The sequence below is a fragment of the Parasteatoda tepidariorum genome, chromosome 4 (assembly GCF_982258835.1).
Source record: "Parasteatoda tepidariorum strain Cologne lab strain chromosome 4, Ptep-v5.0, whole genome shotgun sequence".
Lineage (NCBI taxonomy): Eukaryota > Metazoa > Arthropoda > Arachnida > Araneae > Theridiidae > Parasteatoda > Parasteatoda tepidariorum.
The window spans coordinates 74,694,433-74,722,191 of NC_141758.1; the positions used below are offsets into that span (position 1 = coordinate 74,694,433).

The following is a 27,759-nucleotide window of genomic DNA, read 5'->3' on the forward strand; positions in this document are numbered from 1 at the left end:
GGACAAGGAAATAACAATGGGGAGATAAGCAGGTGTGAGGGTATTTAGTGTATACCCAGGGGCAACAAATTCAATTAAAATGGACTTCCAAATATTGGGAAACGGTTGGATACTCCTAATATCAATAATTAAACTATTCGAACGTTTCAGACTATCTAATGACTATGACGTTTTTTTTCTTCATTATTTGACTATTATTACTTTGGACGTTTAGGCACTGAAGAAATATGTTGGTTGGATACTCCTAATATCATTAAATAAACTATTGGAATTTTTCAAAATATCTAATGATTATGACGTTTTTTTTCTTTGACTATTATTACTTTGGACGTTTAGACACTGAAGAAGGTTCTTGTTAATAGAATTGAAACTATAGTATGTCCGTTTAAATATTTTCCTTTGTGCTTAATTCACGTTGCTTTTTGCTTTAGTTTACCTTAAAATTCTGTGGAGATTTGCGAATTGGCTTTTTTGGCTGCTGCAAACTAAAAATGCAATAAGTAAAAACCAACAAGTACACGAATACATTTTATTTGCGTCTCTTCTTTTCAAGAAATGAAGAATGAAAATCATTGTGAATTACAGAGAACACATACACAGGAAATAAACATTTACACATAGGAAATCAACATTTCCCAAATATATTTTACCACAATATGTTATATACTTTGCATTATCTTTATGATATATCAAAAAGGAAGATAGGATATCTGTTCTTAAACTCTTTGTTTACAAGCTCATTGCAGTATCATTGGACTACTATGTCAAAAGATAACGTTAAATAAAGATATTTGAATACATAACACACGTCCATAAATTTTGCAAAACAATATTTGTTCACCGAATTTTCTTGCTATAGTATGTTTAGATATCATAAAATTTCCTTTTTGAATCCACTAGAACTTTATACGTAGATCTTTACTACGTGTACATGTAAAAGTAATACCTTCCTAATTTTATTTTTATAATAATTTATCATAAATTATATCAATTGATTTAAATTTATATAATAAAATATCATGAAGAATACACAAATGCTACAGTAAGTACTAAAATGTTTACATTGATTGACCCAGTATTGTCACTATTTAAAGACAAAAAATTTAAGGCTTGTAAAAATTGTATTTTTGATTTACGTAAATTTAATTTAGTTATTAATATTATTCAGTTATATTTACTCATATTTTCATTAGAATATTCAACTTTCGTTCTAGATTTTTTAAATACGAATATAAGCGATCAAGGCGTCCCTTTTGCTGCGATTGGTTTATATAGCTCATTACGAATAAAGCATCTATGTAACGGTTTTTAACTTTAAATAAAATTTCTAGAAAATATTCAGACAGAATTTTTTAGTAATTGATTTTATAACGTTTTATGTTAGTGTATAAAAAATAATTGGGAAAATGCGACTTGGGAATTAAAAAATTAAGCAAATCTTAGGAAATTGCAGGATTTTTAGTTATTTTTAAGTTTTATTTCACTGCATTTAATATTAGCGTATTAATGTCATTGGGAAAAAGCGACTTTGGAATTAAAGAAATTAGCAGGTCTTAGGAAATTGCAGGATTTTTAGTATATTTCCAGCTTATTTGATTGCCTTATAATTAGTGCATAAAAATAATTGGGAAAATGCGATGTGGGAATAATAAATGAACAGAATCTTAGGAAATAGCAATAATTTTTTAGGTATTTGCCAGCTTATTTCATTGCATTTAATATTAGTGTATAAAATTAATTGAGGAAAATGCGACTAATAGGTTAAGCAAAAGCAAAAATTGCCCGATTACCTTTTAGTAATTTTACAATTGTATTTTCATTCATTTTTTTTTGGTATTGGTGAACAAAAAATAATTGGAATTATTAGACTTGTGAATTTATGGTTTATTATTAAGAAGAGTTAAGTAAAACAGTAAGTTTTATTTTAGTAATTTTCTAGTTGATTCATTTAATATTAGAGTACAAAAAATAATTAAAAAGATCGGAATTTAGCAGTGATGGGTTAAGCAGATGTTAGTAAAGTTTCATGGAATTTAGTATTTGAGTGCAAAAAATAATTGAAGAAATGCATCTTGGACGTTAAGAAAGACAAATAAATTACAAAACTCACATAAAACGATTTTTTTCATAGTTGTCTTTTAGATTTACTTCAAGATAAAATAAAAAAAAATTATAATATGGATTGTTTTTTTAAAAGTTAAATAGTATTTCCTACGCTGGCATATCATCTCAAATAGAAAAACAAATTTATAACTAAACCGTTTCTCAGGACGCATTTACTGAATTATTAGTAACTCTGTTTTAAACTCTTTACTAGACTTTCACTAAAATTTATTTCATAGGCTTTTAGCAGCTAATATGACAAGCATATAACTATACTAGCTAAGCAATTCTGGTCTAAGTATAACTATGCACTTATTCGACCACGATCGCGAAGTTTAAAGCCGCGTTGCGTGCAAGCTTATAGCTCTGTGGAGCATTAATACAATTAGCAACGTTATTTAAATATGTCTAATTACTGGATATATAATACTGCAAAAATTTACTACTTTTTAGTATAAATATACATAACGTTTTTTTTTTAATTCACTTATAGAATATATATTTTGCTGTTAAAATAGTACAAATTCTATTCTAAATTCAGTAATTTTAGAGCTCTGCTTTAAATGCTTATTTCTTGTTAGAAGCAAGGCAGTAGATACTTATGGCTAGCTCAGAAAGCACATTATTTAAAAGTCTGTTTAAAACTCATATTTATATAGATATATACTTTATTTAAATCTGAGATAAGTATTTTATAATTTTTTTAATTTCGAATAACTGTAAATAGATTTTTTTCTTCTCCATAATAGTCAACAATTGATATATGTGGTATCATATTACATTACATATTGTTTGAAATGAATTATAACGTTATACAAATATACACACTAACAAATATAAATCACTTCTGCAAAACAGATCTTTGATATAATAACGAAATGTGCAATATTGTCAATAGTATTTTAACAACTGACAAAAGTGCTATCATTGACATTACATATATTCCTAAATGAACACATTTTTTAAAAAAAATTTGTCTTGAGACTAAAAGAAATTGTTAAATATCGTCTATGCTTTGGACTATTTCAATGAATTTATGCAATATCAACTTGTACAGAATGTTGAAAATTAAAACTATTTAATAGCGTTATTCAAACATATACATAAAGAAAACAAATTAGTTCTGAATCTCAATTAAATATATTTTATCATTTAAATGTGTATTATTGGCTATAGTATTAAATATTGATTTTAATCATTGATATAAGTGCTATCATAGAAATTGCATATAATTAGAAATGTATGGATATTTTTTTTTTAAATTTCGTTGAAGTTTAAAGGAATTTGTCTAATATCAACTATTTTTTGGACTACTTTTAATGATTTGTTACATACTAACATGTTCTTGAGTCGAAGGAAAGAAATTTTTAGTTAGGTTAAGTTATTTATTAACGTATTCAAATATGAACGTATTAAAAATAAATTTGTATCTTAACTAGATATATTTTATTAGCGAATTATGCAATTTTGGCAATAGTATTCAATGATTTTAACAATTGACACTAGTGCTACCATGAGCATTACATATAATCAGAAATAAATAATTCTGTTTAATAAAATTTAAAATTAAAAAGTAATTAAATTTTGTTTTAAGTTATAGATGTTTGTTAAATATCGACTACTCTTTAGACTATTTTTATAAATTTATTAAATACCAACTTGCACCTGAATCGAAGGATAAAAATTTTAGCAACTTTTAAGTTTTTTAATAATGTTATTCAAATATAAACATATTAAAATAAATTAGTACTGCATCACAATTAGATATATTTTAATAAGGTTCATTTGAAGTCTACAAATTAGTAGGTTTCAGTAATATAACACATAAAAACACATCTCTTGACACACGAACACATTTTCTAAACGTTTACATTTGGGATATTCATATTTTATGTTATATTCATATTTTATGTTCACACTTTCAGCACAGAACACAAAGTCCACATTAAAAGCCACTTCTGGTCTCTTCGAAATGGCTTTGTATGAAGCACATTGACATCCTGATACAAAGATACATTGATAGAACATATTGATAACCATGAAATTGCAGGGCGTAGAATTAAATAATTTGTTTTTCAGTGAAATTATGTTGTCTTGGTTAGAGTGTAGGAATTGATTCATTCAAAAACGGTGAGTGGTCCGAAAAGGTAACATCCGGGAACGTCAGATTCTGGTGATCCAATGAATTGGGCGTATAATTCTTGATAACGGGCTTGATTAATGCCGCCAGCTGCCTTGTCTGCATCCTAAGATAAATAAATAAAAAAAAGCTAAATAATTAGAGGAAGAAGTAAACTCGTTTGATTCCAAAAGCAAAATTGAGTTTTTCCGTTTCATTATTCCATATCTGTGGTTTCTAATCTATATATCTTGGCAAACTTGTTTTAAAATTTAAAAGAAATTGACGAAATTCTTCTTTAATCGGTTTGACACGTACGAAAATAATCAAATGTGGTGGAACATTTATTTTCCATGTTTCCAATAGTTCGTAACAAGGAACGCAGGCATAGACGTAAAACATGGAACAAATATTTATAAATTTAACTCTTTTGAATCTTACGGTCATATTATGTCCCATGTGGACTTCTGGTCTAAACAGATCCGATTTTAACTTTAAATTTGCACATTTCAGTCTTTTAAACTTCCCACGTTCTATTTGGATGGTTGGCATCACTTGTAAAACAGAAGGCCACATAGCTTTGAAGGAATGACATGTTTGTGCAGATTTATGCATCATTTCGTGAGGAAATTAATTGAAGAAAAAGCAAACATGATATAAGCATTATTCTTATCCTTTTACGTTTTTTTTAAAATAATAATTTGGATGATTTTGAAAGTTTATTATATGAAAACAATAAAAACAACCTTATCTTATCAACTTGGGATGTATATGTCCCAGAAATCTTCTTTTATTTTTATGGGTCACTCATTGTAATACGGCAAGGAAAAATAATATTCTACCTAAAGAAAAACTGTCTGCATTAAAATTAGAAACAAGACATGAAATGTTTATAAATTTAAGTATTTTTATAAAAAAATAAATTAAAAAAAAAATCCTTAATGGGGTATTTATATGATGATGGAACTGCATAACGGAGCAACGAAATTCTAGGATTGTATCAATATCTCAAATCCTTGGTTAGATAATATATTGAAACCCGATTTCCCATTGGATAATGTTTTGAACCCTGACCTATTCTGAATATTGGGACCTGATTTTTCCAAATTGTGGCTATTCGCCATGTTTAGCAGTTTAAGAATTTGAATCCGATAAGAAAAGTATGTTTATTCAGAAAAGTAAGCTTTTATATTTGATTTCGTTTCTTAAATTATTGTCGGCCTAAATTAATTAGCATAGTTAATGTTAGATCCTGAAATCATTCGAATTGCAGTCTACCACGTGAAAATGCGATTATTAGACCAAATGTTCAAGTGTCATGTTTAATTTTTGCACGCTGTACGTTATTTTATTTAATTTATTTCGAATAAAACGATTTTTGATAGATGTTTTTTGTAAATAACTTTAACTCAGATTTGAAGATTATTGTTACAAATTACCGAGGTCGAGTTTAAAATTAAAACCTAGGATACTCTTTTTATTCTGGCAGAACTTCAGTACCAAAAAGTAAAATCGTTGAATTTAAGAGTTTCAGTTTCTTTTTTCCGTGCGTATAAACAATGACTGTTATAAGCAAACATTTGTGATAAATAATCCTGTCTTAGTTGAAGAAGACCGGAATTTCATTTCGTGTAAACGTATCGATAGTGTTTAATACAGGGGTGGCGAACCTTTATACACCAACGTGCCATTTTTTCTAAAAAATTGTTTAATGAAATCACGGACGTGCCGTTAAATAATTTTGACTTCATGATTATTGGGAAAATAATAATACTAAATACTATCAACTCAAAATTCTTTATTTACATTGAAAGGAAAATACATTTTGCAATGTCTCAGTTATACGCGTAATTAAACTTAAAGTAACATCAGAGGGACTTCTGTTATTGCAGATTAAAGGACAAATAACTTATATTAAGTTGTAAGATATTTGTTTAAGCAGGACTGTTGATTTTTTTGCTAGATATTTATTGTTAGCTTGTTTTTTTATGCTTATTAATCGTTTTTTTAGCATTAATTGTTAATTTTTTTATTAATAATTGTTTATTATTTTGTTTGTTTTTGTGAATTTTAATTTAATTTTTACATATGGTTCATAGTGTAATAACATTTGTGTAATAACAATTCATAGTGCAATAACAATTGTGATCGGTGGCGTGCCCAAAATATTTTGTCGCGTGCCATAAATGGCACGCGTGCCATTGGTTCGCCATCCCTGGTTTAATACTTAGTTTAAACAATAATTGAAGTTTCGTGTAAACGTACGACATAATTTCATTTTTCAAAATCAGCAGCAAAATTCGCTAGTGTTAAAAAATAATTACTCGCAAAACTAAGATTCATACAAGCAAAGCGGTATCGCATTATATTTTCTGTTGCAGAAATTCAGCATAATCATCGCTGCAGGACTTATTTCAATAAAACGATCACTGAATGGTAAATATTTATACTCCTATGAAATTCCAAATGCGCGATCCCGAATACGTTAGTAGTAATAATATCGTATTTAAAACATCAAGATTTTAAAAACGATGTGGAAATCATTTGACCGGAAGTAAGATAACTGTAATAAATGCCGAGATAACGATTGGAAAATCACGTTGATTTGCGACGGCATAGACACGAATTGAGCGAGTCAAAAGTGATTGCTCAAAATTATGAATTCACCTGGCGTAATAGCATACTTAAAATATCGGAATTTGGATGACCATGTAAAAATGCCGTAAAAAGGAAAAATAACTTGTCGAAAAAACTATTAAAAAAACGTCACGGGGCCGGGATAGCCTGGTCGGTAGGGCGCTGGGCCCATATCCAAGAGGTCGTGGGTTCGATCCTCGCCGGCCGAAGACTCCCCGTGTAGTAAATGGTGACTGATGCACGTTAAATCTGTCGAGTCTCAAAGTCCTCCATGTTCCCACAACAAATCAAAACCTCTGGGGGTACTGATCCAGGAGTTTCCTTGTCTTCTGGATTGGTTCAAAATTACAAGGCTACGGAGTTGAACGGAAGTAGTCGTAAACCCATGAAATTGGGTCGACTGTTCAACGACGGTTATAAAATAAAATAAAAAACGTCACGAATTAACGGCAGAATAGCCTTGAATCATGCGCATCAAAAAGTGATTACTCAAATTCAAACTTTGGGTGTTACAATATTATCGTTTTAAAAATACCGAATTTGAACAATCAAATAGCGATCGCTGAAAAAGCGATTAATAAATATTGAAAAAATCATTGGAAAAGATGGAGATTAGCGATGGAATTGTTACGCAAAGGCGTCAATAAGTGATAACTCTAATTCCAAATTCACTTTTCATAATAATATCGTATTAAAAATATCGGATTTTGAAAAATAATGTAAAAAATGAAAAGAAAAAAAAATTATCGAAAATCCAGACTATTTGACATTACTAGCAATTTTTACTAGTGCGTTTTTCTGTAATTAGCATTTTTTTTTTAAATCAGCTATTTTTTTTTTTAAATCAGCTATTTTTTTCTTGTTAGTCGACGAAATCACGCCTGGACTAAGACCGTTTAAAATTATGTCAAAAAATATCTTTTTTAGATAAACATGTTAAACGACGTTTTGAGAATTTTGATATAATCTGGTTTAGAAACATGTAATATAGTTGAATGTAAATCTTGAACATTGTCTCATTCAAATTGATTTAAACAAGTTAGTTTTCCATGAAAATATAATTTTTAGAAACAAATTTTTTATGTTTCTATGTAAATCAATGTCAATCCAAATATATTTGCAGACCAGTGACATTTAGTATTTATGCTAACATTTTTATAACATTAAACATGATTATTTCCGAAGCGATTAGTTCCTTTGTGAGTATCAGATTCAAAGAAAACTGCTACAATTTACCGAGGTGAAGGTTAGACTTAAAAATAAAACCAGTAACACTCTTTAATTCTTGAGTTGAAAAAAATATTTAAGAATTTCGAGTTTCAGTTTCTTTTTCGTGAGAAAAAACAATGATTGTAGTTAACAAATGTTTGTGATAAACAATGCGGGGAAGCAACTGTTAATAGTGACTGTTGATAATTGCAGCCTTTGTTGAAGAAGAACACAGGAATTTCTTTTCGTTTTTTCTCTTTCTTTTCTTTAGATGGGGTAGAAGGATTGTTCTTTTTCCACTCCTTTCTATTTTTTATTCTAGAGAATGCAGCATTTCTATAAATACTTCGTTAATGACTCACATTAAGAGCAGGATAATGATGTTTAGAATTGAAATAAAGCACTGCATGTTTACAAATGGTAGTGAATATTCATCAATATCCATTTTACTATATAGTTGATTCCGTGAGAAAAGATAATTTGAAGATAATTTTTTTTGAAAAAAAAGTTTGAATTACAATACTCTTTTCACGTGAAGATATTTGCCACGCGAACGAAACTTTTTATTAAATAAATGATGGTATTTAAAAGTATTAATAATGAATACAAATGTCAAAATATACAATTGAAAAAAAATATATAATTACAAAAATATATAATCAAATAAAATATAATGATATATAACCATGTTATCAATTTATTTTGAGAATTTGTTTCATGACAGGAAAATTTAAAGTATCTATATCGAAACATTTTCTGTTATATTGTTGTGAAATAATTACTACATCGTTGGAGAGTTTTTAAATCTGGACACAGCTCGAAATGCATGTTTCAGTAAAAGAACGCAGCTTGAAATGTGTGTTTACAAAAATAGATACAGCTTGAAATGCGAATTTAAAAATGGAAACAGCTTGAAATATATGAATTTAAGAAGATGAGAAAATCTTGAACACAGCTTGAAATACGAGTTTAAGAAATTGGGAAAAATCTTGAAATGCAAGAGTTTAATAAAATGAACACAGCTTGAAAAGCGTACTTAAAATATGGACACAGCTTAAAATACGAGTTAGTTTAAGAAAATGAGACAAATCTTGAAGTGCGTTTTCAATAGACTGAACATATCTTGAAATCAGTGTTTACGAAGTGAGAAAAACTTGAAATGCGTATTTACGATAATAGAAAGAGCTCGAAATGCATGTCGTAAAAAAATGGACACATTTTGATGTGCGTGTTTAAGAAAATGGAGACAGCCCGAAATGCATGTTTATGTAAGCAGACACAGCTTAAAATGCGTGTTATAAAAATGAACACAGCTTGAAATACGAATTTATGAAAATGGAACCAGGTCAAAAAGCGTGTTTAAGAAAATGGGTACAGCTCGAGATGCGTGCTTAGTAAAATATAGACAGACCGAAGTCCGAAATGCGGTCTTACGAAAATTGACACAGCTTGAAATGCGGATTTACGAAAATGGACACAGTTGAAAATGCAAGTTTGAGAAAAAAAATACAGCTTGAAATGCTTGTTTAGAAAGGTGGACACAGTCGAAATACGTGCATGAAAAATGCACATCTAGCTTTTAGCTACGTGAATTGAACTGCAGCCGAAGCGGAGGAAGGTGAAGACTATAATCATATTTTATAAGACTATATCATATATAAGACTATAATCATATTTTTTTTATAAGCATATGAAGTAAGTTAAACTCTGCGAAGTAATTTCCGGCTCTTAAGCATTTAATTCTTCACCGTTTGTGAAACGGCCAGCCATGTTACATTGAAGCTGCTTCCAAACCGCTGCAGCGCAATCGAGGACAATCAAACACCCCTAGCTCTTAGCACAGGGTATCGAACTTCGGCCGAAGTAGTGATAGATGAAGACCGAATGCACCAACAATGAATGGGCAACTACTTACATTTCAAATAAATAGTATCAGTAGTAATTACAAATCACTCTTTAACAGAAATTTTTTACTCTGTCATCAATCTATAGAGGAAATGTGCTAGAGTGAAAAATTTAAATAAGATCTGTGCATTACTTTTCGAGAAATTGTGTCCGCTAGTTTCAAAAATAGTTTTAAAAACTCTATTTCTGGTCGTCAAGTCTAATTAGAAGATGTTCTAAAATCTTTTGCACACGCTGTGTAAGCCTCACTTGAATTGCTACTCTGATTGTCTTCAGCCTTATATCTTTGGATTGACATTTTGTATTAGTAAATGGAGGTTTTTAAATTTTTTTTTTTTTTTAACTTTAAAAGAGACTTTTGTTTTGCTAGCTCTAAGCTAACTCTTTTGAATATATTCTTAAGGTATTTAAAAACTTAACTTCCTAAAAGTTCTAGGATTTTTAAATTAACGATAAGTATTAAAATGAAAATTTAAGGAAACACAATTTTTAAATTTTTAAAATAATTTTCTTAGAAAGAAGTTGTAAAGTTTCCTTACATTTACAAGTTTGTCGTAACAGTCATCTATTTCTTTTATATCCTGGAAAGCACTGCGGTTCACGCAGTCCAATCGGAATTCTTCTAAAGATACAAGGCCATCACCTGTAAAAAAAAATAGAATGTTTTCTTTTTTTTTTTTCTCTTTCAAATTAATTTATACTCTTTTATTTATTGAAATCTTTACAGATAATATGCTTAATTCAACTGCTAGCGTCAGTAATGAATATAAGCTCAGTGGTTGTTAAACTACATTTTTTGTAATTAACTACAACTTCAACTAATTTATTAAAAATGCAATTAGCAACTGCAAAGTGATTTTCTTACATTTTATTTCCGAATTTTAAAATCTAAAAGTAAATATAAGTTTTGTTCGATTGAAACTATTGTTCGATTGTGGCTAGCAAGCCACACTTTTATGATGTGTAATAAATAGCTCATCTTAGGAAGTTAAAATGCAATTAATGTATAATAAATAAGATTAGAATGATTGAAATTAAGATAGATAATGTATAATAAATGAGATTAGAATTATTGAAATTAAGATGGAATTAAATTTTCATACAATTGACGTCAGTAGCATGGAACTTGCAGTTGATAGCATGTTTAAGGGATTGTGGAAATTGTTCGAACGTCTTGCCCATGCACACGCCTTGGACGCCTTGCTTGAACTCTTCCACAGTGACGTTGCCATCCTGAAAAGTCAAATTAAAAGCAGGTATTTTTTTTTTAATAAATGTAAATCTTAAAACAAAAAGATAAATCATCGTTTATAAACACAAATGGCTCGTAAAGCAGCTGGTTGTTTTTGTAATATGCAGTTTCTCTGTCACAGGAAAGAGTAAAAAAAACTCAGAAAAAAAAAAGACGCAGGATATATCGAGTTGCATCAAGAAGTAAAAGCGGGAAGGAATCTAGAGTGTCCAACGCCATAGCTGGCAAATTCTGAAAACATTGATTTGTAGTTTTTCACGCTTAAGTAGTTCCAAATATATTACAAAATAGGCCAAAAGGAAAAACAACAAAAAGGAGGAGTCCAAACTTTCTACTGCTCTCTAAGCTATTGATACCATATCATACAGATTTTGGCTAAGAGTCTAAGTTTGGAGAGTCAGAATCAATTAAGAAAAATGTATGTTTATTTAGAGAAAATACATTTGTATGTATGGTTTTGTGACCTTAAATATTGCCTGTATTTATTAATTAGCATGCTTAAAGTTAAACCTTCAAACCATTAAGATAGCATCGTTACGAAAATTCGTAAATTACATCAAAAGCAATTAAAATGATTTTTAATAGCACGCTTTACACAAAAATACAGTGAATTGAGGTAATTTCGTCTCATTATAATAAAAATGATGCTTTTTAAAGGACTTTTTTCAGTACTTAGTTTAAATAGTTTTTGTTGAAAATGGTAGTTTATTTTAGAATTAAAATTAAAAAGGGAATGGTCAGTTTTTTATTCGAATCACTCAATTCAAAAGTTTAGAAATTAGTTAAAAAATAAAATATAAATGAACAATTTTGAAATTAAAACCGAATTTTTTTTATATGAATATGGCTTTTCTTACTTCATTAAAAAAACTATCTTTAATCTTAAAAAAAAGAAACAAGGAAAAACTTGTAATTTATTACAGAAATAGAGAGCTATAAACTAAGGAATGAGCATTAATTTCGCTTTTAATACTCGGGTTCGATTGATTCAAATCGTTCAAAAAATGAGTGATGTGCTTAGTTTTGTATTTATCAAATTTCATCTATAGCCTCTATCCTTATTTTATTATTTAGAATGTTACATTATGACTACCATAGTATGCAGTTTTAAAATCTTTAGCATCAAAAAAGTACACACATTAGAGATGCAAATTAATATCTATGCCAGGAAAAACCGAAAACGATATTGAAACTAAAAAACCACCATTGCGGATTATAGGAATAAAAACACTCATAACTGCCTTATTGACGGAGGAAGAAGAAGAAATAAAAGTTAGTTATTAAAAACTCGTTTGAATTTCAAGTGATCTAGTTTTAGTGTTTTTTCTTAGCTTAAATGTTAATTTGCTATTCTAAATATGTATATTGTCTAGACTTCACTTTTGACTAGGAGCTAATAAAGGACGATTATTATGAAATACCTTGCACAATTAGTGTTTAAAAAATTTGCCCAAATAATAAGTGGACACGACTGATAGCTTTTGAAATACAGTTGTGATAGCAGAACCGAGAATCAATGTTGAAAATGGGGGTCAGAGGAGTGCATAGCAAATTGCGTATAACTGATTAACCAATTAACATAAGAGCATTTAACGTAAATGTAAAGCCATCCCGAGATGCATGCAGCCAGAACAGTAGTAGTAAGTTTACAGTTTCAGAACGTGAGTATAATGTGGACATTTTTCACTGTATAGCGATCACTGATCAGGACAGAAGGCTATAAACAAATAAAGCTAAAGTTTTCGGGAACAGCGTTAATGAATATCGGATGTGCGAAATCCCAGGACAAACGATACACAATCTCCCTTGAATCTTTTGCTGTTGTTGAAGAAATGATTTGTAATAATCAAAGAATCATAACTCTTGATAGCTGTGTTGCTCTTTGGCTGAATATAGGAACGGTAAATTAACTTCGGCCCCTAAAAATCATTCTAATTGATTAATCCTAAATGCCTGTCTTAACGTGACTTTGCATTCACTTTAAAGGGTCTCACATGACTTGGATAATCAATTACAAAAAATTTTTATTACACCCCTATTAACTTCTTCTATTACGCAAAATACTATCGTAACTGAATTTTGTTCACTTTTCATTTGAGTAATCACTTATATACATGCACTTTTTATTTTCTTCCTGTTATTCTAGGTTTTCTTTTCTTTTTTTAAAAGCATAATTTTTGCAGATGAGCAATTAGTAGCTTTGAACAAAGTGAAAAGGATTAAAAAAGATGCAATAATTTTTAATAATAAAAATAATTTTTGCACATGAGCAATTAGTAGCTGTGAACAAAGTGAAAAGGATTAAAAAAAAACAATAATTTTTAATAATAAAAATAATTTTTGCAGATGAGCAATTAGTAGCTTCGAACAAAGTGAAAAGGATTAAAAAAGATACAATAATTTTTAACAATAAAAATAATTTTTGCACATGAGCAATTGGTAGCTTTGAACAAAGTGAAAAGGATTAAAAAAGATACAATAATTTTTAATAATAAGAATAATTTTTGCACATGAGCAATTAGTAGCTTTGAACAAAGTGAAAAGGATTAAAAAAGATACAATAATTTTTAATAATAAAAATAATTTTTGCAGATGAGCAATTAGTAGCTTTGAACAAAGTGAAAAGGATTAAAAAAGATACAATAATTTTTAATAATAAAAATTTTTTTTGCAGATGAGCAATTAGTAGCTTTGAACAAAGTGAAAAGGATTAAAAAAGATACAAACCCTGTTATAATCAGCTAGTTCTGACATTTCTGTCCAGAGATCGTGCATTACTTTCTTATTCTTATCATGAAGTTCTACATTGTATTTTCCTTTTCCCTCATATATAGTATATTTCTGAAACAAAGAGAAATAAAAATATACATTTTTTGATGATATGGGAAATAATAAAAATATTTTTTAAAGGTATTGTCTGATGGTATCGTTTGTTTTTATTGATAAACATTTACTGAAACTACTAATGTATTTACACAACTAACTTATAAAAACGTTGATATCATTGTTTTATTTAAATACCATTCTTATACTAATCATATTAAGTTTAAGATTCTATAACTTCAATTGAGCATGTTTTATGATTTGTAAACTTTTTTGATTTACTAATTAAAAGAAAAAAAACTTAAGATATATAATACCGTAAATGTACGAAATCCAGGTATCTATAAAATGCCTAAGTTTGACTGGCAAAGTATGAAATTGGCTAGTATTTAACAAATTGCCTAAGTAATTTATAGAATGACTAATAAGAAATTTACACGCATTCATATGATAACTAGTTTAATTATATAATAATTTTCATTGATATTTTGATCAAGCGTTTAGCATTTTTTAATCAAAGTATTAAGTCAATCGTCTACTTCATTTTATCATAACTTGGTGTTGCATATGGAACTGTCATTTAAAGTGCTAATGTATTTTTTAAGCATTATTTGTATTTTTCTTAATGTAATTTAATGTATCGTATTCTAATAGTCCAGCGTCATAAATTGGGGAGTGCAGGAACAATGGAAACTCTTCATGTGTTGAAGAGAATGGAGGGAATATTTTCTCAACTCTGGGACTCAGACCCCTGTTCTGTCGGACATGATATTGACAGTTTAGCCATTTCGGCTATAATATGTACCCAGCCAAGGAACGATAAAATTGGTGCGATAAAAATCTGGTTGTGTAACGATATCAGATAAAAGTAGTTAATAAACGGTCTTTCTAGCAGTTACAGTAAACAGTTTGAATAACAACTTATTTATGGTTATTTGACTTTGCTTGAATATGGTCAAATAACAATTAAATAAATTGTTATTGTCCGAATCATTTCTAATAGTGCGGATACACATGGTAAATTTATATGTGATGAAGTCAAAGATGTACTCGGGGGGGGGGGGCGGCAATTGTCTCAGTGCCCGGAAATGCTGAGGGTCAAACCAAAATTTCTAACAAAAAATAATTGTGTTTATTAAATAGTTTTCTTATAGATGATTGAATGTGGCCCACTCTATGAACGCGTATCTGTGGCAGTGTAACGTGGGTAATATCGCTCTCATCCGTGACTTAGGTTCACAGGTGCCCATCGGGTAATGTTAAATTAGCAACACATCTGGCATCTTCCGAGACGAAGTATGAAAATTTAGTTCCTGCTGTAAAAAAAAATTTTTTTAGAGGAAAATTGAAGAGAATTTCTATATATCTACATAAAGAGTACAATTTTGCACTAAGCACTAAATTCTTATTGTTTGCTCGGGCATGAATTTTTAGCAAATGTATAATAATCTGGCATTAAAATGATTTTTATAAGGATCAATAAAAATAGTTTAGAAACAAAAGAGCATTAAGGAGTTGAAATAGTAGAACAAACTTATATACACAGGCACCGTGATTAAATCAACATTAATACACCAATATGATAGGTAGCTAAGTGCAATTCAGACATTGTTCGCTGGAGAAGCAGAGCAATTTCAGCACAATCCGGGTACCCAGTCTCACTCCGCTGTTCAGTTTTACCCCACTCTCTCAATTTTTATGTTTTCATATCTTTCATATCATATCATCACGTAGTATATAAAATTATCATTAAGTAATTTTTAAGTTTTATTTTAGTACCTTTTTCATATCTAATTCAATATATATATATTTTTATTTTCTAATTTGTTTTCTAAATTATATGTATGTAGCTGCATCCTAATCCTCCCTTCAAATAAAGATTCCGTCCTCAGCTGTTAACTTATAAGAAACAAAAGGATCAAGTGCAGGTCTGTGTGCTGGTATTGTTGTTCATATTGTTCCTAAACAGCATTAGTCATTCAATCTAATGCCAAATTGTTTGAGGCAATGAATCGACTGAGCATATAATAATTAATAAAGGATATTTTTAAGGCAGAGGGCACGCTTCTTGTTTTTCAGTGGTGCCATCTATGGCTAAGAATATGATTTGCCACACACATACCTCAGAACCCGGTTCACAGGAAGGACTGTTTCATACACTTATCCAATCGCAGATCGTAAATTCGACCTGAACCATAGAACGATCAATCTCCAATTCGGTACTACCAGAATTATTGATTTGTTACGGGAACTAGAAGGACTTTGTGACCTCTATAGATTTAGCATGCACCAGCTACCATTTAATACGCGAGGATTCTTCGTCCGGCTAGATATGAACTCCCGTTCTTACAAACGCGAGTCCAACGCTTTATCAACCAGACTAATATATACGCCACTCGTAAATATTCCGGTAATAGGTTAAAATTAGCTTCCAAGTTTTGTACAACATACAGTTGTCGAATAATTTATGTCTAAAGAGTTTATCCATGCAAACAATTTTGAAACTGTAGTTATCAAAACATATTTCAATTGAACGTAAATTCACAAATAAAATTTTAAATTGGAGAAAGTACGACGCAAACGTTTGAAGAAACGATTCTAGAAATGATGTTTCCTAATTTTCAATTTGAAAGTCTTTGCGAAGCAATTTAAGCGGGTTTCAGCATATTTCTCAGAGAAAATATGAATGCATAGTTTTTCTATACTTCAACTTAGTAACAATTTTAAGTTATTTATAATTTGATTTAAATTGAATTTATAAAGATTTCATTATCGACTGCTGTTATCAACCAGTTTACCGTTTATCTATAGATGATATCTTAAATTATTGGCTGACACAAAATTCTTTGAATCTCTTTAATCAAATAATAAGGAGCATTCCACGAAGAATCAATTATCGATACGGGGCGATATTGGAGATAAACGTTTTAAATGCCATTTTGTCTTTAGATGATATTTTTGACTGTCGCTTTGAAATTGATATAATATGTTACTTCGATCATTCCGAATGATTAAACAATTTAAAACCATTTTCATGCATTACCATCAAAGCTAGTTTAGAACACTTGTGAAGGTTGATTAAATTTTGTATGATTATTAGATATTTAGGAAGAGATAAATTCTTTGGGGAATTCTCGCGACCTTCAAATTTTATTTAATAAAATAGAGTATTTAAAGCAATTTTCAATTCACTACAAGTTAAATGAATTTAGAAAGAGATTCAGATTTCAATAATGTTAGCAAAGCTTGAAGGCTTTTGAACACGTCTTGTCACACATACTGTTTGTGCTCATGCGAGAGTTGTGCGAATCCTATTATGGGACAATTGGTTTTAAAAAAATGAATTTTTAAAAAAAATTAAACTAAATTCTTTATTGTTTTCAGAACGTGTTTAATATGTAACTTTATAATAGGATTGAGCAATGATGGCCCAGTGGTTAATGTTGTTTTTCGAAGCTTTGGCCACATGGAAATAAAGAAGCCTAAGTTTAAGCGCTCAAACTTGAAGCAATGCGATTATTTTAAATTATATCTATAATTTTGCCATGAAGAATTTTCTGGCCTTTGAAGCAGACAAACAACTCAAATATTTTAAAAGTTATTAAACATTTTTTAAAATATCCAATTTAGCGATATTTTTCTACTTAAATGGAAATTATGAAAAAACACTGGGTTATTCTGAATTTTTGAAAATTTTTAAGAGCCCAAATAATGCAGCATTGGAGTAAGTTTTTAAATGTTAAAAAATTAAATCACAAACGCTTTTCATTTTCGCAAAACTCTGGCTTTTCTCCATATCGGCGTTTTGCACCATTTTCAAAATAAGCATATACAGCGCCTGCTTTAGATAAACTAATTTTGACTCAACAGCCATGAGTAACTGTTGTAAACTCACAACAGTAATAAAAATAGCATATTTTTCACAAAAAGAATCATTTCCTATGACGACGGAGACTTCAAAAAACAACCTTAACGCACGGAACTGTCACGGTGAAAGACATTGGTTGGATCGCCAGTGGCGACTTGAAATCCAGCCAGCATCAAATCGTTTGGTACCAGCTGGTCTAGGAAGTAAAGGTGACTTGTGCGCATTGCTGACCGCAGTGTCACAATTATGTCATTTGGTTATGAAATTTCTGGCCCAAACTTCTCCGTCTCTGGCTTCCTCAGGACTGATGAAAGAAAGCTTTGCTTTACTATTACTCATAGAGTTAAGAAGGAGGTTATTCCTAGTGTTAATACCCCATGTTCTCAATGCTGACCAGGCTGATCATGCAGTTTGACAGTCATAATCACGCAATCGTGAAATTATAGAGCCTTAACTTACGTGACCTAAGACGGGATATTGCTGGAATAGCTTACTTTTAATAACATCATGAATAATGCACAGCGGTGACGCGTTTAAAATATATAGTTTTTATTTAACATAAATTTTTAATTTGACATTTTATGTCGGATCTTTCAAATAATCAATTGCTTTTGTAAATAATTAAACCTTAAAAATAATTAAAATATAACAATTACTGTAGAGTGAACAGAGAAAAAAATCCTTAATAACCTTAAATCTAGTGATTGAATTTTCATGCGCTAAGAGACAATCTGAATGGTTCGAGGCTTTAACCTCAAAACTGTTAATCAATTGGTGCAGACCATCGGTTCAAATAAAGAACAAAATGAACAGTCGCCATCAGCCACAGGCGACTAAATGTAAGTAATGGCGATTAAAACATTGTATGCTGGTCACCACCGATAACCACTTAATATAATGTTCGGTATCTGCATTTTTTTTTGAAATCCTGATTTTAATTTAATATTCATATTTGAAAAATAAAGCTGTCAAATATATAAATTTAAAATGATGGAAACAAAAAATTTCACTAAATTCTTCCAATTTAAAGTGTAGAAAATATGTCAAAATATTTTGCAAAATATTATTCACAAAAAAATAGTTTAATCTAAAGTATGATGCAAGCGAAGGACGATTGAAATTAAGCAATTACTTAATAAGAACTAACTTTTTGAGAAAGTGCTTCAACAATGGACAGCTAAAACTTTATCTTTTGTAATGAGACAAATGAGTGTCAGTATTAATGAGGAAGAGCTTGTTTTTTGGAAAAAAAAAATATTCTGACCCATTATTTTAAACACGCAAAAAAAAAACATTAAAATTATTCTCTAATAACGAAAGCTTTTGTAAAAGCAGTGATCGATTTATTGTATTAGTTGGGAATGGTTGTTGGTATACGGTAATTGATATACTTCTTACAAAATATTTGTATATTTTTGTCTTCTTTTATTATCGTAACTATGCTACTGACGTTATTTTAAACGGCAAAATCCATCGATGTGAAGGAAAAAAAAAGGAAAAATTCAATTCAAATAATAATTTGATATATAAATCACTTTGAAAGCATTGTCGTAAAATATTTTTTGTTGTATATTTACATTTCAGATATATTTCCAAACGGAAAAATAAAATGAAATGAGTAAATGCGTTTTCAATGTCTTTTCGAAACATAAGATTAAAGCTATTATATTTAAATGTGTAAAAAAAGAAGAGATATGAGACGTAAAACAAAATTTCGAGTAATAATTGAAAATGTTTGATTCAAAAACTTTTATTTATTTGCATTTATGAACAAAAGAGATTGTCTTTAACCTGAAGTTGTGTTGCAAAGAGGAAGTAAAATATTTGTATTTTCTTTAAAAATATTTTATATATATGGCAATTTCATTGGTGTTTCTTTACTTAAAAAAAAATTTAATGTGAGTAATAATATTCAAATTTGTTGTATTTTAATATATAGAGATGCAGGGATACTTTCTTAAAAAAGTGAATATAATTAACCTGTTACATAAAATTCTGATATCAAGCATAATCATTTTTTATGATTTCATCGGCTGAATTTAAGTAATAATGAAAGCTTATTTTTAGCTATAAATTACTGTACAATTTTTTTTGAAGTCTCTCGTTCTTATTCTAAGCTATGCTTGGTATTTTTTTTAAAATTTTGAATTTAATCTACCCAAGAAAAGGACATTAGATGTTACATAAAATTTTGTTTTCAAGCTTAAATATTTTTTTAAAATTTTAAGGGCTGGATATATTATTATTATTATTTAGGGGCTGGATATATTTTAAGTTATTATGAACTATATTTTGAGGTTACTGAATTGTTCCCAAGTTATTCCTTAAAATTAATCTCCAGCAGAATTTCGATTATTAGAAGATTTTGGGATCTGAATTATTTCAATAATCGAAATAATCAAATTATTAGAGGTAAATAGTTTTTCACCATATTTCATTGATAAACTCTGGAAATCGAAATGTCTTGCAATGTGAGTATATAGTATTTAAATTTTATCCAACAACTATTTAATATATATATATATATATATATATATATATATATATATATATATATATATATATATATATATATATATATATATATATATATATATATTTAATAAATGTAAAGATATTATGCTTTAACCATTACCTTTCATAAATATCATTCAAGCAAAACAGCACGTTAGATTGAATCATTAGCTGATTTCATTGAGTTATCAATTTTTTCTTCATTAAACTCTGGAAATCGAAATTTCTTGCAATGTAAGTATATAGTATTTAAATTTAATTCAACTAGTTAATAAATATACATTTTCTTAATAAATGTAAAGATACTATGCTTTAAACAAAACAGCATGTTAGTCTGAATCAGTAGCTGATTTCATTGTATTTTCCTTTTTTTCTTCATTTATCAGTCATTGCATAATTTGTTGGCATTTCTCCGATTACATTCGTTCTATAATAATGCAATTTTCTTACTCAGGTAATACAACACATTTTTTTGAGCAGAAATCTTCTTTAAAAAAAGCCCGTTTCCTTTAATCAGAAGTGGAATCCAAGCTGGTGGCCAAGCTAAGCTACACTAGTAATAATGCAGAGATAAATGTAAAGACGAAAATTACAAATTTCGGACAAGGCAGTCAATATCATCACCTACTAACAAAACCTTTAATTGTTATTCTTATAAAATAATCAGTCTTTTGTAGTCATGCCAAAATCGTTTATTTTAATTTTTTCTCCAAGGCCACATAGATATTTATTTTTTCTTAAAGACACGTTTAAATATTAAAAAAAATCGGAATATACGTAATCGGACACATGTTTTTGGATGAAAGGGTTTCGAATAACCGAGGTCCAATTTTACATTTTATTAATTCTTAAAAATTATTATTTTTTATTTTAAGATCATTGCTATATTTACTTGTATTCTTAATTTTACACGCTAACTTTTTCAAAATATGATTCTAATTAACAGTTTAAAGCATTATTTTGTTCTTTAAAAGAAAGAGTGACTATTGATTGGTTCAGTTTCAGAACTCTATCTACAAAACTATTAGATCATTTTTAAATGCTTGGTTCTAAATATCTTTTCTGTATGGATAAAAAAAATGTTTAATCTTTCCCGTCCTTCGGAAAAAAATCTAATTTCCATTTGATCTTTAAAAGCAGCCTTTGTTCTACAGTTTGATTTTTGAAACTTTTCCAGTGATTCGCAAAATATAGTAATTTTCGCATCACGATTTTTTTTACTCGTTAGCTCTCTCAAGTAACGCATTTTTACAGTTTGAATAACTGAATTTAAAAGGTAAAAGTATTCTCTTTTGTTACAAATTAACCGAGAGTTCATTTTTTATCTCCTAACAGCAATCAGCTAACTTTTTTTTTTGGCAAAAGTTTCCGATAGGGAAACGAAACACTCGCAATTAATCTCAATTTGAATAATTGCATTGTGGTTACAATTGAAAAAGAGAAATTAAAGAACTTAAGAACTTCGTCTTCATTGGGTTGTAGATATGCAAATATCATGACTCATACTGAATATTAACTTATGTTAAAGAATATATTAAAAAAATAGAACTGTTTCCTGTTACGCTTAATAGTGATGAAAAATATCCTTTGAATTTTTTAATAATATGCTCTGAAAATGACTCGAATACAAATCATTTATCAATTGTGATGATGTTTAATTTCATCACCTTTAATGATGAACAGCCAATCTATGAACTGGCTTTGGAGAAATGCATTCCCATGTTAATGCATTTTAAACAACACAGAAAACAATGTGCCTGAATGAACATTGCATAATAAATCCTTTCAAATAAAACAAATTTAGTATTATTTTTCTAAGAAGAAAACTACGAAGGACTTTCGTTAGATCAATGGTAATAAGAGATAATTCTTCCCCAAGATAAAATAAATGGTTGAATATAGTGATAAAAGAGAGGCAAGAACAGTAAAAATATAGGTTATAGAAATCGACTGGTAACACCAACTAGTAAAAAGATACATAAGTTAAAGAGTGAAAAGTTAAAAATTAGTGTTACAAAGTAAAAAATAAGATAATCCTAAATAATATGATCTGAGCCGCGATGGCTCAGGGGATAGAGCTTTCGCCTTCCAATGTGCTGAACCGGGTTCGAATCCCAGTCGATGTGAATTCTGTATCTGGCTTGCACCGTCCACAGTGCTGACGTGAAATATCCTCAGTGGTAGACGGATCATGGGTTAAAGTCCCCTTGCCGTCAGGCTAACTGTGGGAGGTTCTCACAATCTCCCTCTCCATGTAACGCAAATGCGGGTTCGCTCCATCAAAAAGCCCTCCACGAAGGCAAATTTCTCCCAATACTTGATCCAGGAGTTCCCTTGTCTTCTGGATTGGGTTCAAAATTACAAGTCTACGGAGTTGAACATTAGTAGTCGTAAACCCATAAAATTGGGTCGACTGTTCAACGACGGTTATAAAATATAATAGCATGATCTCAACATTGAGATAATTTACTATTGAATGTTTGTTTCTGATGATTTGAAAAGTCTCCCAGAAATCTGATTGGGAGAGTGATAAGAAACATAGCAGCTCAAACATTTTGGTTTCTAGAGCACTCAATATATACTTTTCGCCTAAAATGTGAAATAAATTACAGGATTATCGATACGATTGATAATATGCTGTTTAAACGTATTTATAATTTGAATGATTAGTATCATAAATCTGGTTTAGTTATTTCTGTTCGGTTAGTTTTTTTCACCAAGTTTCAAAAATTCTAATAAAGCACAAATTCAAAGTAATCCTTACTCTCAACAACAAAATTGTGTTTCCAAACTTAGAACAAAATTAATTTTGTAAGTTTTGGTTTTTCTGTATTATTTGTCTGTGCGCACGTCTGGCATTGACCTGGATTTCTGGGAGACTTTTTATGTTATGAAGAAAAATATTGGTGAACTGCTGTGCCGTATTTATCAAATCTTATTTTCTTTGATTTATTGACTGTCGATTTTATCCGTTTTACTTTTTTTAAAAATGTTTTTTCTCTCACAAGAGCCGAACCTAAACACAATTAGTTTTGTCAGTCTTTGTTTTTCAACCATGTTATTCATATATGCGTGTCTTGCATCGATCTGGAATTCTGGGAGACTTTTTATATCATGAAGAAAAATTAATTGTAAATGATCTTAATTCTGCGCCATATTTATAAAATATTTTAAAAAACAAACTTATTTTTTTTATTACCAATTTTTAAGTTTTTACTCTTTTAGCTGTTTTTCTTTCACCTCAAGTAAGCGTAATTTGTTAAGTTTAATCATCTTTGTTCATACCATTCTCTCCATTTTATCCTGTTGGGAATTGTGCATCCTTTGGTATCGTAATCCTTCTAAGTTTTAATAAATATACTATTTGTTATTTTAAAAGTTGGTTTCATTTAATCATATTGATAACGTAAAGAGTTATTCCTGTAATTTCTTTCATTTTTTTAAGATAATATTAAAAAACAGTCAATATCTATCAAAACAAAATGAAGAATCTCCGAAAAGTCAAAATTTGAAGCTTGAGATAGATAACTACTGTGTTATTGCTTTATTCCTCAGTTATCTTTGTCTGTAGTTACTATGAAATTGTCTCGATTAGCATGTATTAATGACTGTAATGATTCCATTGTAATCGTATTCGATAATTAAAGTGATATAATTGTTGCTGATATTTTCTTTTGGTTGATATTTAACATGAGACATGTAATACTTATCTATCGTGAAAATATATTTTCAAATATCGTTATTACGATGGTTAAGAAGTGACGATGAGGGGATAAGTTGCTCAGGTTTACTCTCCTGGTTCTAATTTCTAGCAGGTGACAATCCTCCATATTTTAAAGGTGAATATCCAAATTTTTCAAAAGCGTATGGTGTGCAAATTCCGAAAAAGAGAGTTTTTGTGTCTGATTCCAATTATTAGATCGAAAGTTATTTAGGGTAATGCATTTTTTTTGCTTCCTGTTAATTTCTATCTCGACTCAGGTTTATTTTATAGCAATATTTCCCTTTTTTTAAAGGGTGGACCAAATTATTGGCTTATGATCTAAATATAAGCAATTTTTTTGAAAACATCTACGCTGTAAAAAAGTCTGGATCAAATTCCGGTATGAAGTATCAGTACTTTGGGTGCATCATCTGTAAAATCCATTTTTACTGTAAAATATTATACCATAATTTTTTCAGTAATTTTTATTTAATTGGTGTGATTCAGTGGTTTTACAGTAATTATTACTGTAAAAATTAGGCTATGTAAGATTTTTTTGTTTTGTAACATGTTCCGGTACAAATGAATTTTGAGGTAAAAAGTTCCGGCACTCAAGGTGCCGGTACTTTTACACCGTATATTTTTTACCACAATTTGGCCCTAAATTTTTCATAATTGCGTATATTTAAAATTCAACGAGTTTCATTAAAGTACTTTAAGGGGGTTAGGCGATTTCATTCAAGTATGGTGCAAGAACAAGTACTTACGAATAAGTAAACATTCAAAACTGACTTCAAATTTAAGTCACTTTTCCTACTCATGAAACTTAAGGTATCTGCCTGCCTTAAAATGACCGATTTCATCAAATAATTCGAATTTCTGTTTTTTGCATTTTTGAAAAGAATGAACTCTTAGGATTCTAAAAATGCTTTGTTTTTAAAATTTCGATAATTAGAAGCAAAGTTATAGCTGATTTTGAAACTGGAAGTGAGATTCCGAAACACCGGAAGTGCACTGAAAACGTCAAAATTATGAGAAATGCTGAAAGCGTGATGATGCTGATATTGATGCTGAAAGCGTATAAATAAAGTGCTGTAGCGGGACGTTGAAAATAGTCTATGATTATTTGTTAGTGGCAAACGTTTAGTGAGACCTGAGTATGCCTCCACGACGGTAAACAATGTAGTTTTGAACCAAAAAGAAATTTTTTTTGCTTGTAACGCTATTAAAAATATTAATATTTGTTAATTTTTTATATAATATTAATTAAACGCATCTGGCAACAAATTATGTATAAACTTTTTAAAGGAAGCGAAATTGAATGGTATCAATTTTGATATTTATATTTTCTGTTTGCTATGATTTATTCAGCGTTCAAATTTGCCACGATCTTATTAAAAAAAGCTTTAATATTAAATTGACGGTAGTTTTAGTTGTTATTTAAGTACTTTTTATTGTTATTTAAGTACTTTTATTTCACTGTTTAGTTATAGTAAACAAATATGCTAACATAGTAAATCTTTTTTCAAAATTATGGACTGTAAAATTTTGTGTTTTCATAAGAAAGGCATATCTTATAATGTTTATTTTAAAATAATGCAGTTTTTATTTGAAATAAAGTTAAAAATAATATTAGTGTGTTGTATGAAGTTAATATTTTTACTCATGTAGTTGTGTATACAAAATACAGCGAAAATTAACGCGTCATTTTTGACTGTTTTATGAAAAAATATAAATATTTAACTATACTACATTCTAAAATGACTTAGGTATTGTTTGCCAATTGATTCTAACAACCTAAAACTGTTTTAGAAGGAGTTTGGAGGTAATTTGCTGTGAATTGTTGCACACATAACTAATATTTTGAAAAAAAGAAAATCGCGGGCTCGAGTTACTGTTTGTCGCTCAATAGAAAATTGGTCATAAAAAAAAAGATAACGGATTAAAATTCAAACTGTAAAAAGCAAGAGCTACATAAAGGGCTGAACTACAGATATTATTAAATTAAAGCTTGTTGAATAAGTCTATGTAACTATTTTTGTTTAAGTAAATCTTTAAAAGCGTTTTCTGAAAAACTGTATTTTTCAATATTTTGATTCACGCCAGACACTCATACTCCAAAACTAATGGAAATTTTCGTATGAAATTTGGTAACAATCTTATAAACTATATATACTGTGTTTTGAACTAAAACTAAGTTCCAATTTAAATATTTGGTCATGTTACAGGTATATAAACATAAAAAACTATTGAAAAAAATGAAAAAATTGCTGTTTTTCTAGATTTTAGCACTTAATTTGGGTAATTTTTAAAACTTTCATAAAACTTTAGTTCAGAACACAGATAAGGGTCAAAATAATCTGTACAGAAAAAGAAATTGTATTTTATTCATTTAAATTAAGTGTATGGTGTCTGGCGTAAGCTCTAAATTTCGCTCATTTTAGGCTTAATTTTTCAAATATTTTAAAAACTATGCGATATTCAAAAATATTTCTTCTTGTTTATATCATTTTATGTCACACATGAACCAATAACACATATGTTTAAAAAAAAAATTAATTTTTAAAAAAAATTTCATCGTACCCTGGCAGTAGCCTTAAAGAATATTATTTAGATATATTGAAGCATCTTTAGAGCAATGGAAAAGAAAAGTGACTTTTTTTTTCAAAATTCAAAGTGGTCAAACAGAGGAGAAAAAAAGCTAAAGACAGGCACAAAAAAAATCGGCAATGACAAATAAACATTTCTTTGAATTTGTTCGAATATATTCGCTAAATTTGCCATAGCTATTTCTAGTACTAGCTTCAGAAGCTATATACAGATTCTAATGTTGAATTGTGACTTTTTATCTGATCTATTTGCTTGTTGTCTTCGTGATTTCGAGAAATACTTGAGGGGGTTTAGCGAATAAAAGTCTTCTTTAACTTTTCAAGAGGAATGCTTCTTATCCTGCTTTAAAAAAGAATGCCCCGGAAATAACAAAAAAACAATATTTTAAAATCTTCCACGTATCCGATGGCATGGAAAGCATGAAAGAAAACGCTGAAGGAATGCTATACTCTTTTTTGTTTATTTCCTGTTCACAAAAGTTGAAAGAAAAGTTCGAAATGTATGTGGAATGTAGTTTCTTTCAATCGCTTGGCGTCCAGTTTTTAAGAGCAAGAATAAGATTTTGGTTTTGTATTGCAAATTTTTTGCTGCTGCTTGGACACGCAAAAATGGTGTTTCGAGGCGTTATTTATGTTTGCTTTCCCTTTTCTTCCAATGCAAAGTTCGAAAAGATTTATCACTGTTTATTCACCTTTTTTCAAATTTGAAACAAAGTGAGAAAAATATTATTATATATTAGATAAAATACTCTTTGAGCAACAAACTATCTGCGCAATTCGCAATAATTTTTTATTTTTGAAATCAGCAAAAGTGAAACATCTGAAGAACTCCAATTTAAAGATCACATCTTCAAAAAAAATTTTTTTTGCCATTTTTCTCTAACGCATTGATAAAATTCTTTAAAATTTTGTCAGTGTGCAATATTTTTCAAAGTGGAAATAAAGTAACAAGTTTACTATTATGAAGATTATTTTTATTTCTTTCCATTTTTTTCTCCAATGCCCACCTGTGTTAAC

At 29.1% G+C, this 27,759-nt stretch overlaps 1 protein-coding gene across 3 annotated transcripts in view; it reads right to left on the bottom strand.

Annotated features, from left to right (window-relative positions):
• Window positions 1-515: 515 nt before the first annotated feature.
• LOC107440520 (sarcoplasmic calcium-binding protein 1) overlaps window positions 516-27,759 on the bottom strand; it is a 123,632-nt gene continuing 96,388 nt past the window's right edge. For all 3 annotated transcript variants that reach the window (XM_087161371.1, XM_087161372.1, XM_016053474.4), the window contains exons 4-7: window positions 13,953-14,066; window positions 11,077-11,206; window positions 10,513-10,616; window positions 516-4,349 (exon numbers count right to left, since the gene is read on the bottom strand). In XM_087161371.1, the coding sequence (XP_087017497.1) occupies window positions 4,221-4,349; window positions 10,513-10,616; window positions 11,077-11,206; window positions 13,953-14,066 (477 nt within the window). In that variant the 3' untranslated portion in view covers window positions 516-4,220. The remainder of the gene's footprint in view (window positions 4,350-10,512; window positions 10,617-11,076; window positions 11,207-13,952; window positions 14,067-27,759) is intronic.